Raw genomic sequence first — 12130 nt, forward strand, 5'->3', positions numbered from 1 at the left:
CTATACAACAGTGGCGAAGACTCCATACTAGGCGATTATTTAAAGCCTACCTTCTTAAGAAAAATATTTTTTAATTGCATATTGACATATTAATATACTTAATCACTTCATTATTTTATGTTATATAAAAATAATTTATTTTGCCAACGAGATCGCATATAAAGGAATGTATTACAGTATTACACAGTTTACAAAACAACTGCAAAGGTATTAAAAAAACCACAGCGCGCCGCGCCGTAAATTAAATAATAAATGCCGCGATTTCTCGACGTAAATAAATTTCCGATTATGTTTGGAATAATTCTGAATTTTTTTTGTATGGACTTTACGTCTCGTAACCTCAGCAAGTCTGCTGATTTGTACGAAATGAGGCAAGCTCCTTTCGCAGAGCCTAAAACATTCGCGCATAATATTGTTGTCACAACTGCGCACTTTGTCCAAAATCATTAATAATTAGATAATTAAAAAAATAATTTCAACGGCATTTAATCGAATATTAATAAATAAGTAAGTATAGATTGTTTTTAAAAATAAAAATAAATTTTATCTAATTTTTTTGATGGGTATACATGTTTTGAAAAATACGTAATTTAAGCACATCGCTCATTTTTATGTCGTCAATGAGTTTTTGAAGTTTCATTGAATTAGCGTGTCGTTATCATTTATTAGTGTGTGCCTATTCATTAGTAGTAAATATCGTACTATTCTCGTAAGTATACCTGACAAGTGTGCTCTTTTTATCATATCTCCACAGCCTACCTCTTTCCAAAAGTCACCCTTCGCCACTGCTATACAATATCATCAACCCACATGGTTACTTTTGAGCTTAAATAACATAAAATTGTATGTTTAAATTTTATATACCGATTCATTCCTTCTTGAGTGTGCCGCCCTTTCGACATCTGCCACCTCAATGCGGCGCATAGTCCGCATGCCCACACGGATGCCACTACATTTTATATACCTACATTAATCGTAATCCAATCCATTTTAATGCTTATAATTGTTCACAGTTAATTGCGCAGTTACATGGTTGAATTCTTTTCAATTAATAAATAGGTATGCGAAAACGGCTTCGAATTACTTATGTCAGGTCACTTGTACTCATTTAATCCTTCAGCACCTTAATTATTTTCATAATATTAAATACTTATGGTGAGATTCAATAATTATTAATATTACTTATTATCATTTTCTTGTATAATACACACCTAAATATAATAATAATAAAAAAAAAACTGGTGACTTTTATAATACACTAGATTTTCGGAATCCAAGATGCCCTACAATATTATAATCATTCGTCAAAAGGAAGCACATAATCTTGAAATTTAAGGAATAAGCAGGATGAAGCATTACGTAATGAAATATTAATGTACGTTTATTTGAGAATGGCAATTAATAGACCTACCCACCTAAATATTACAATACCCTTAAAATAGAGGTATGTGAGTTTAAATCCAGCACACGGGTCCAATGATATGAGTGAATAAGAAAAAAGTATGGACTTATATATTTTTTTAATTGAGCTATGGATGCATGAGAGAAATTTTACACAGTTGAACCACAGTGCAACAATATACAGTTAGGGCATGCAGCTGCAATTCATTTATGTGGTCTACATAGAAAAAATTAATTTATTGTCCTGAGTAAGAGATAACAATATATTTTACTATTGACATACATTCGACAATAGCAACTGTAGCAATAATCATGTTAGCCCTGCCTTATTGTTGTGCATAAGTAGAAACCACACCTGTGCATGTTCAAGCTAGGTTTATTTATAATTAATTTTGGTGCGATCCAGATTAAATATGCTTCATTTTACGATAAATGAGAATAATAATGATTATTTCAATGCCTTAAATGCTATCAGTAGAGGTTCGAAACATTAACTATAAAATGACTTCACTAATACTATTAACAATGTTAAAATAATATAGTGAACCACTAATTGATGTAAGAATTAAATTCTTTCGTGTTTAAGCTCCACCATGATTTTTTTCAACTTTAATTATAAACAACTAACTTCCAATAAATAATGTAGATGCTATCGACTTTTTCTAGACTGTTATCTCCTTTTGGCTGGCATAAGAGTGAAATTAACAATCATTTTGTAGAGGAATTTTATTTGGCAGTTGCAGTCACATAATATTCACAGACATCCATGGTAGCTGAATAAGCATTAATAAAAATATTACTCAAGACATTGTGTTTCCTTGTTAAGTTATGTTAAGGGGGATGACATCAAAATTTGTGATTTCATGGAGACATCTATTACCAGAATTACGAAGCATATACGAAAAATTATAATGGAATGTCATTCCAATTATGTTCCAATTCAAATGAACCTTCGAGGCATCTTAACTAGATGTCTCCGTATTATAACTAAAAAATTGGTGACAAAAATTAATTAGGTTATCAGTCAGCTGGGTTTGTTAAAACGATCATTTATCAAAATTGTTTGTGAAAGAACATTGTATAGTCTATGACTCTATGACACTAAGTCATATAATTGGCAACACTGCTCTGATAGATATGATGCTATTTTGTTCTTTTTTCAAAACCTGCTTTTGTTTTTTTCTTTTCCTGTCACTTTTTGATATATCACACAATATATTGAAATGTATTCTTGAAACAACTCAACCTAATAAAAGCATATTTTTCAGCTATAAAACCCCAATAGAAATAATATGATCATTGTTAACTTAACAATTAAGATGAGTACTAACCTAAAAGTAGGCGGTTTCTTCCTGAAGTAACCTGTTACAGGTTTTTAAAAACATAATGGATTTAATGCAGGTAATTAGGTATTAATTATTACCCTTTGTAGAAACAGAGATGGTATTACGAATATGTCACATCTACATTATACTGTGAAGATAATGAGCCAAGAGTACTAATTACTCGTATTTTAGGGAAACACTTTTGGGCTTGACATAGTAATTTTCAAGTATTTATTGGAAAAAAACGTCAAGTAAAAGAAAATAGGTAGGTACATATTTTATTTACTTGGCACATGGTGCAGCTTTAAAACAAAAGAATGCACTATTCTAATAATTCTAATACACTAAAGAAGTATGATAGTTGTTTTGGATTAGACAGGTGTCCTGCCCCGCCTCTGGTGGGGAGGGTGCTGGGCGGGCGGAGGTGTGGGCTCCTCTCCTCCAGAAGAGCTGTCATCGGCGTCGACGTCAGCGTCATCGTCGAGATCGTCATCGCCGGCGGCTATGCCACCATGTCCCGGGCCGCTGCCTCGGTCGCTAAGGTACTGCCGGAACTCATGGATGGACTCGTTCAGGGACCACAACTGCGACAGGAGTGATAAGTCCAATTGTCGTAGGCTTAGCTGAAAAAGAAGAGAAATGTATATTAGCATATAAATTGCAAAAACAATATTTTGAAACGCGGTTCAAGATATCAACCATCGAAGTTAAATCAATTTTAGTTGAATGGCATTGCCATAATACAAAATCCTAATAGGTGGGTACCACAAAACAAAATAATACGATAGAAATGCGAAAGCAAGTCGCCAGAGCAAGACGTTGAACGGCAATTTTGGTTTATTTTTGGTTAGTAAATGCGAGAAATACAGAGCCATCCGAATGTCATCAAATATTAACAATAATACGTGTTGCGTTTACATTAAGATCAATTTATAAATATTGTAAATATAGAAAATAAAATCATATTATTAAACACGCAATATCCGATATTTTTTTCCTCACTCAGAGTCATACCTTCTTACAACGATACCCATAAGGAAACGCACTTCCCATTAGTTTTGAGTTCCCTGTGGGTCTATTCTATACTTATCGAACACTAAATTGATAAATAGTATCAAACTTAGGGTAGGTTTGTATCAAAATATTAGCACTTATTGTAACAATTACACGAAGCCGGTTTTTATTGTTGCAATAAGTGCGATATTTTAACAGCAGCAAGATATGTGCTGTTAAAATATAGCACTTATTGCAACAATAAAAACCGGCTTCGTGTAATTGTTACAATAAGTGCTAATATTTTGATACAAACCTACCCTAAGTTTGATAATATTTTTCACTTTATCACTTTAGTGGTCGATAAGCATAGAATAGACCCACTGGTGATCCAATGAAACGATACCAGTGATTCCCGACTCTTTTTTTTATATAACAGGAGCCTGTAAAATGTCGAGTGATGCGTACCTGTCATAATAAAATTATATAGTCCAGATGACGTGTAAATGACAAAATATCGATGTGAGTATAGATCGCGCACCCAGAGTTGGTGCGACACAGATACGAAAGATTGTGTGCATTGGTGAATTTCTGAAGAATATAGTATTCTTTTACAGGTTGTTCCTTTTTTGAATGCGTCTATGTGAGTATTCGATCGCCTCAACTCTGGTTGCGCGATCTATGACAGTAGTCACTGACACACAAAGGGAAAATGTTGACCATATAATGAACTCAAAATGCTTCCTTATATTATTTTAGTCTCTATTATTAGGCGAAGTACCTATATTGAATAATATTCTAAAAACAATATTTTGAATTTTCACATATATAATTTATAATTATATAGGTACTTATACTTATATAAATTAACAAGCACCTAAGTATAAATAATTTTCATATTTACACAAGTTACACAAGTAATATTATATTGTCCAAAATTAATTATCAGGCCAGGACAACACAGTATAGCAACAACAGTGCGTAGTAGAAAGTAGACGGTGACATTACTGGGAAACAGAATTGGTTCATTCTTTGTTGCTACAAAAATCCCCCTTCCCAAGCAAAACTCTTGTCACTTCAATAATATTTATAAAACGATATCTAATTAAGCTAAATACTAAATATTAAAAATGCTTCATAGTTATTCATACTTCATAGTAAAATAGGTCACTATTTTTTTAAAACTCTATTAGCATAAATTTTTGTTAAGTTTTCATAAGTGTTTTTCTGACATGTTTTTAAATTGTATAGTCATTTTACTATTTCTTTCTATTAAATATTATTTTCATATTGTTTTATGAAACTTTAATAAAAGCATAATTGCATCATTTTATTTAACAGTTTGGGCGTTACAATATAAATTATGATTTATTAAAATAATAAATATGAGTAAAATACCAGAAAGCACCCACAACATTGAAACATCAACCGAAATGAGGCGATGTGTAGGTCTCTGACATAACTAAAAATAAAAAAAATCAATTAATTTTGTAGCCATAAAAATATTTTTAATTAAACGCAAAAAAAAATATTTCCTACGCATTTGAACAAATATGGCTATTTGTATTTATAAATTATGAATTATGTAAGTAAAAGGTCTATGAAAATTCAATAATTTATTGACAGCTTTTCTGTTTTTGGCTACAAACCTAATTTCCATTTGAATTCTTTTGATTATTTATAACGATTAATTTGTAATCTGAAATCACTTGTAAAAGGTTTATAATTTGCCAATATATTGGTTATTATTATTAGTAGGTGACGACCGTGGTAAATTATCATATATTATGTACCTGACTATATTTGTGTAGAACACCACTGAAGAACATGGAAGAACTAACTTTCTATAGATACGGCACTGCAGTGGCAAAGGGTGGAGGTAGGCAGTTAAGATCCGACATAAACAGTCCTCGATAAACTTTGTCAGTCATACGTATTTGTTTTCATTGAACTAAGTCAACAATTTACAGGTGGTGTTGGTTAGTTTCTAAAAATTCAATTAAATACTGCGAAACCCAAGACAAAATAGATAATAGTCAAAAAAATATACGTCCATCTATAAAATATCTAAAATTATGCCATTAAACTATACATAATTTTGGATATTTTATAGATAGAATAATATTATTTATCTACTATGATTGGGTTACGCAGGGCTTAATGAATTTTAAAAAACCCAACAAAAACATGTGTAATATGAATTCTTAATTCAACGAAAACAAATACATATTATGAATAAAAAGTGTGAACTATTTTGCCGAATCACCCATAACATACCAAAACTATTATGGTTTGGTTTAGGCAATGTTTAATAGATTTTTCAAAACTAACCAGCAAAACCAGCACGTAAATTGTAGTCTTAGTTCTATAGAAACAAATACGAATGACTGATAAAGTTTAATGTGCACTATTGATGTCGGATCTTAACAGCCTACCTCCACGTTTCCCACTGCGGCATCGAGATATTCAGCAAGAATTACAAATTTTTTTTATAAAATAAACTGCGATCAAAATATACCTAATTATGGGCGATCAACATTAGGTGATGAGACGCTACATTATATTTCTCGAACCAAGTTTCAATGAAATGCGTAACGAGTTGTTGCCTCAGCTGTAGAATCTGTATGGCCTTTCGTCCCAACCCAACAGAAAAGTATCCAATTTTAGTTCGAATTGCGCTCAAAATGAAGGCATTGTTTTGTTCTACCTACTTATGTGAATTAACGTTTACCACTATGAAGGTAGTTAAAAGTAAATATAAATAATTACAAGATAAAAAAGAACTGTTTATATACAACGTTTTTAAATTTTAACGATCAAAAAAAATTGTACTTGATAGAAATAATACTGAAATGTCATTTTGACATGTCATATTGATTTCCATAGTACCTAACGCACGTAATATATTAATAATTTAGTTGCTAGGACCCCAGACCCCTAGCAACCAATAATAGTGGATTGGATTACGGATTTCTTCCGAAATAACTTTTCATACAAAACAGAATTAATTGAAAATGAATTCAATTCTACGTAAAGATGGCTAAAAGTATTAAAAGAATGCATTGGCATCGTGTTCTGATATATTCTAAAAGTTTCAAATGTCTAGCTTGTCGGGAAGTTAGTTAAAAATCGATTGCAAGATTTTTACTGGATAAACAACCACCGGACAAATAAGAATACGAGCTAATAAAAACGTTGGAAAATACGTTCTTGTCGACGCAGCCGCTAAGCCCGGACGTTGAAGGAACGGACCATCGTGGTTGTTAGTAATTTTGAACAATCACGATCACCCAGGCTTTGAGAAAAACCACAGCCTCCTCTATTTTACAAGCCAACGCATTCGGAAACATACCGACAACGACTGGTCCTACCTTTCCTGCCCCTCCCGTTGCTGTCTATTGATGACCTATTATTGTTCTATAGAGTGCTCAAACGCGTCTGTCGTCTTCGCTTGTCAACGCATTTTTCGTTTCAGATTTCGTTAAAAACTGATTATTTTAACGTATCTTGAAGACCTTTGAGTTCATCTGATTTAGTGGTTCTGTATTATTAATAATTGGCGCTGGAAAAACACATAAATATTGTGTCCTCACCGGAAATCGAACCCGGAACTCTCGGGTGGAAGGCCAGCGCCTTACGCACTGCACCACGAGAGCCGCCAGCCAATATAACTTATAGCTAATATCTAGCGCAGAAAGGCTGCACACTTTCCACAATGATTTACTCCAGGTCATGTGTCATGTAGGGAAAGGTAGGGGATACCTACGCTATCTTAGTGAGTGGCTCAATTTACAAGTCGGGAATCTGATATGACCGGTCAATTATAGGAAGATGCACGACCTAAGTTTAGTCATGGGTTTCGTGTGGATTTGTCTGACAAAATCACATGTTGTTTTTTCAACGTGTGTTTAGATTCCAGAGCGCTGTTCTAATATGTTGAGTAAGTGGCTAACATCCGTTTCTCGTAAAACAATCTGTTACGAAATCTCTCGTGGAGTCAATAAAAAAAGGTACCTACCCATTTACACACATTTGAATACCAATATAAAATTTTATGGGGTTGAACTATTAGATTGCTAAGCCTTTTGATAATTAGGTAGGTACCTAATTAAAACAAACAGCAAGATTTTAATCGTTTTCACCTAGACTTTCTTTGCTTCATAAAAGTAAAAAGAAAGAAGGATCTCGTATACCAATAATACTTTTTATTATAACTAAATGTATGTTTCTAGAATATTACCATTAACCGTATACAGATCTACAATAAGATATATGGTGTGTACAAGTCTCTGACAATAAGGTTAGCCAGTGTTGTGAAATGCCATCATAGAGCACAATGGCGCCGAGAGATAATTTGAGCTGAAATCGTGATTTCACTATTCTGCAGAGTTGAGACCTTTCCCTCTTTCCCGGCCAAATAAATGTTGCAGCACCGCAATAATCATTTTCCAATGTAGACAGTGAACGGTTGGTTACTTGCAACGTGGTTTAAGTTTAAGGGGGAGACGCATGCCAGCAGAGAACCTAGCGGAAATATACGAAGCTTGCAATTTGAGATTTATTTTGATAATTTACAATTTCAACTGTATTATTTAATAAATATGTATCCGAGAACATTAAAAAGATTTTTTATTTTTTTTTTAAACTTAAAGATAAACTTACAATTGTAAAAGAAATTAATAAAATGTGAATTCGTTGCAGGGTCAAATCTTATTATTGCATTATATTTTATGGTCATAACTATCATTAAAATTTAGTTTATTAAGTTTTAGATTTTATGTGGTGTAGATTTTTGACTAATTCATCGTTTTATTATTTTTTATATATATTTTAAAAAACATCGATTTTTATAAAAATATAAATGTGTATAACTTGAAATCCTTTTTATTTATATCAACTCGAGCTTCAATATTGTGACCATGCCTAAAATAAAATTTGATGTAAATAAAAAGGATTTCAAGTTATACACATTTATATTTTTTTTTAAATCGATGTTTTTTAAAATATATATAAAAAATATTAAAACGATTGATTAGTCAAAAATCTACACCACATAAAATCTAAAACTCAATAAACTAAATTTTATTAATAAATATGGCTATAAAATATAATGTAATAATACGATTTGACCCTGCAACGAGTTCACATTTTATTACATTTTTTTACAATTGCCAGTTTATCTTTAAATTTAAAAAAAAATAAAAAATCTTTTTAGTGTTTTCAGGTACATATTTATTAATTACTACAGTTGAAATTGTAAATTATCAAAAAAAATCTCAAATTGCAAGCTTCGTATTTTTCCGTTAGGTGCCTCTTTTCGCCTCTGATAGTATAAGCATCCCCCTTAAATGAATCGATCAAAGAACAATACAATTGAAAATCAAATCACTTGCCAACGAATCATTTGAGTTAATTAACAAACGGGTCAAGATTTCAAGTTGTTATTTCATACATTTCGTTCTTGCCGATTTAAGATTCTGTGGATAGAATGTAACATTGCCAACTACACAAAAAACAGTGCATTTAGAATAATACATTACAGGTTATGCGCGAAAAAAATGCAAAACACTATTATATTCCTCAAAATATAAACGGCAATAGTTTATTATAATCCTCATATTATTACTACCCACGATGGCTGACCGGGTAACGCATCGGCTTATAATGTCGTGGGTCGCCGGTTCGAATGTTGGATCTGACAAATACGCATCTTGTTTTTCAGTGTGTGTTTGGAATCAAGAGTATGGACTTAATAGGTTGAGCAAGTAACTTATATTTCTCGTAAAAACAAAAATATGTTAATAAAAACCTCCACTATTAGGTCGAACATGGTCAAAAGAATAAAAAAGAAATAATGATATGAAGACCTATTTAGTTTTTTCGATTTACGTTTCATATAAATACCAATGTAAAATGGCTAACTAATACGCGATTATTTTTTTTTAAATTAGTAGAGATATTATGCCGGGTCCACACTGGCAACCTCGTTACATTTTACGATAAGTATGATAATTATCGTAAAATTTAACGAGGTTGCCGGCGACATGTTGCCAGTGTCGACCCGGCATTAGACTTTGGCGACTATCCAAACGATATTAATTTGTTTGATACATTGAATTTGATAATACATATATTTAACATATATATTTAATCCGGTTCAGATATAACTAAGCTATCGGTTTATTTATATTACTATTTGAGTAAATAAAAACGAGAGCGTCTCTCCAGTCTATCGCGAAAACTCGTGATAGTAATCATTAATCATCACGGCATCAGCGGTGAGCGAACTCAGTCCTACTTACATAGTATTACAAAAAATATTTCGCATATTGACCGCAATTAAACTGCACGTGTTAAGAATTACATCAGTATCATAAAGTACCTATATAAATCCAAAACTCACAAGTTAGGTTTGTGTATCGGACATGATCAGAATGAAACAAGGAAACATACACAGGGCATTTGAAATGTTTAAATTTAATATTAAACCTTACATTAAAAAAAACACAATTCGCCTTTCTGGCAGAGGAAAATACGTCTCGTATTGCAAATCGAATAAGGTCTAATCTAAAAAATGTAGGAATATTATTCATTGAACACGTTGCGAATCCTATATTACGATAGTTTCCCTTTCAGACGTATTACATTAAAAATAGTCTGAAGAATACGTATTCGGTATTTCCCGACGTTATTTAATATAAATTTACAAACCAATGTAATTTAATCAACGATTTCCCGAGTTCACTCACTTGTGTCAATATTAATTAATTAGTCAATACCTATTATGGATACAATTATATTATGATAATATAATAATGCATATATACTTATATACAATTAAAAAGATTTTTTGCGATTGATTCACGCACATATTGTGTAGATACTTTATTATTATAAAAGAGTTGTACGATTAATATTCACATTTACATACCTATAAAATAATAATTTCTGCTGTATTTAACCATTACAAAAATGAGTTCGAGTTCAACAAACAATAATTGAACAGCGTAATGGATTTATAGATCAAGCGACGTTTTCGCGAATCTGAGATAAAGTTTCTTAAAATCTGATTGCAAATAATATTAATAATATGTAGGTACCTATGTAACTTTATTTTTAACCTTTTTTTTCTGACGAAGTCGCGGGCTATCGCCAATATCTATTACTACACTACTGTCATTGTAGCAGGGCTCGAAATGAATCGAAACGCCGTTCCGGTCTGTGAAATTGGTAAAATTATCGTTTTAAAATTAATTATGTTAATATTTACTTATTTTTATAAAATTTGATAACTATGTATCTTCAGAAAATTGTCGAGCGCCCTGGTTCGTAAACTTTTCCATTTCGAGCGCTGCAATGTAGTAGTAGTAGGTAGTATACCTAATAATGTAGAACTAAAAAGAAAAAGAATGCAAAATATTTAATTTAAAATTTTTGTGTAGGTACATACCTATTACATATTTAATTATTGTCATTTCAGCTTACGGAACGTATGCGTCAGCGTCAGTAATAAAGAATAATGTTTTTTTTATAAATTTCGAATTGATGTGTCGGAAGTGTTTTTTCCAATGTTTAAAGAAATTGTTATTCTAGTTGCGGCTTCAAAGGCAGGCGCTATAAATGCATTTGGGTTGAAGGTCTCCGCAATCTAGTAGAAATCGCTCCACAAAGCGGTTTGTTTGCAATGAGTCCGCTGTGAGAACTGGTACGCAGAAATCGAAATCCAATTTTGTATGCGTAAATTACTGATTCGTCTATCACACGATAGTGCGACAGTAATTATTATTCCGAATAAAAAATAATAACACTATTTCTGTGATAATATACTGCTGCGTGAACAAAATACGATCTCAGTTTTAGATTACCATATGATTTAACATACAATTGATATTTATTTTGTTTTCTGAAAGTCATAAGAATCCATATCCGAATAATGTTGGCCGTACAGAATTGCAAGTAAAATATTCCGTACGTACGGACAATTATTTAATTTGAGCTATTAGAATAATGGGTTATCTTAAAATCACAGAACAGATAATAAATAGAATACCGATCGGCTATATTCAATACGCTGCACGTTGAAGCAGGGTTTTTGAATGTGTGAGTGTCCTACGAAAATGAAGCACGCATTACGCACGTGCAATAGTGTGTGTAATACATCAACATTAAATGAGCGTAAATGCATAAACCGAGAGCAGTTTTCAGTATTAGACGTACAACGTATTCTTGACACGTGTGTAAGTTTAACACGGATTCTTCCTTACTCGAGACGGTTACCTGCTATCGCCTTACCCATTGGGTATTTCAGTTCCCATTATTTCTGAGTTCCCTGCTTAAAATCAATCTGAAGACGAGTTTACAGCTCGAAACAGCTGTCAACATAATATATATATGTTACACCGAATGTGCGA

At 32.1% G+C, this 12130-nt stretch overlaps 1 protein-coding gene across 1 annotated transcript in view; it reads right to left on the reverse strand.

Moving 5' to 3' along the window:
- Positions 1-1522: 1522 nt before the first annotated feature.
- LOC147078500 (uncharacterized) overlaps positions 1523-12130 on the reverse strand; it is a 154999-nt gene continuing 144391 nt past the window's right edge. Inside the window, exon 2 of the mRNA XM_085960170.1 lies at positions 1523-3349. Coding sequence (XP_085816296.1) covers positions 3098-3349 — 252 coding nt within the window. The 3' untranslated portion in view covers positions 1523-3097. The remainder of the gene's footprint in view (positions 3350-12130) is intronic.

This window comes from Rhyacophila brunnea, unplaced genomic scaffold (assembly GCF_057557595.1).
Source record: "Rhyacophila brunnea isolate RB1 unplaced genomic scaffold, BYU_Rbru_1.0 scaffold_11, whole genome shotgun sequence".
Classification (NCBI taxonomy): Eukaryota; Metazoa; Arthropoda; class Insecta; order Trichoptera; family Rhyacophilidae; genus Rhyacophila; species Rhyacophila brunnea.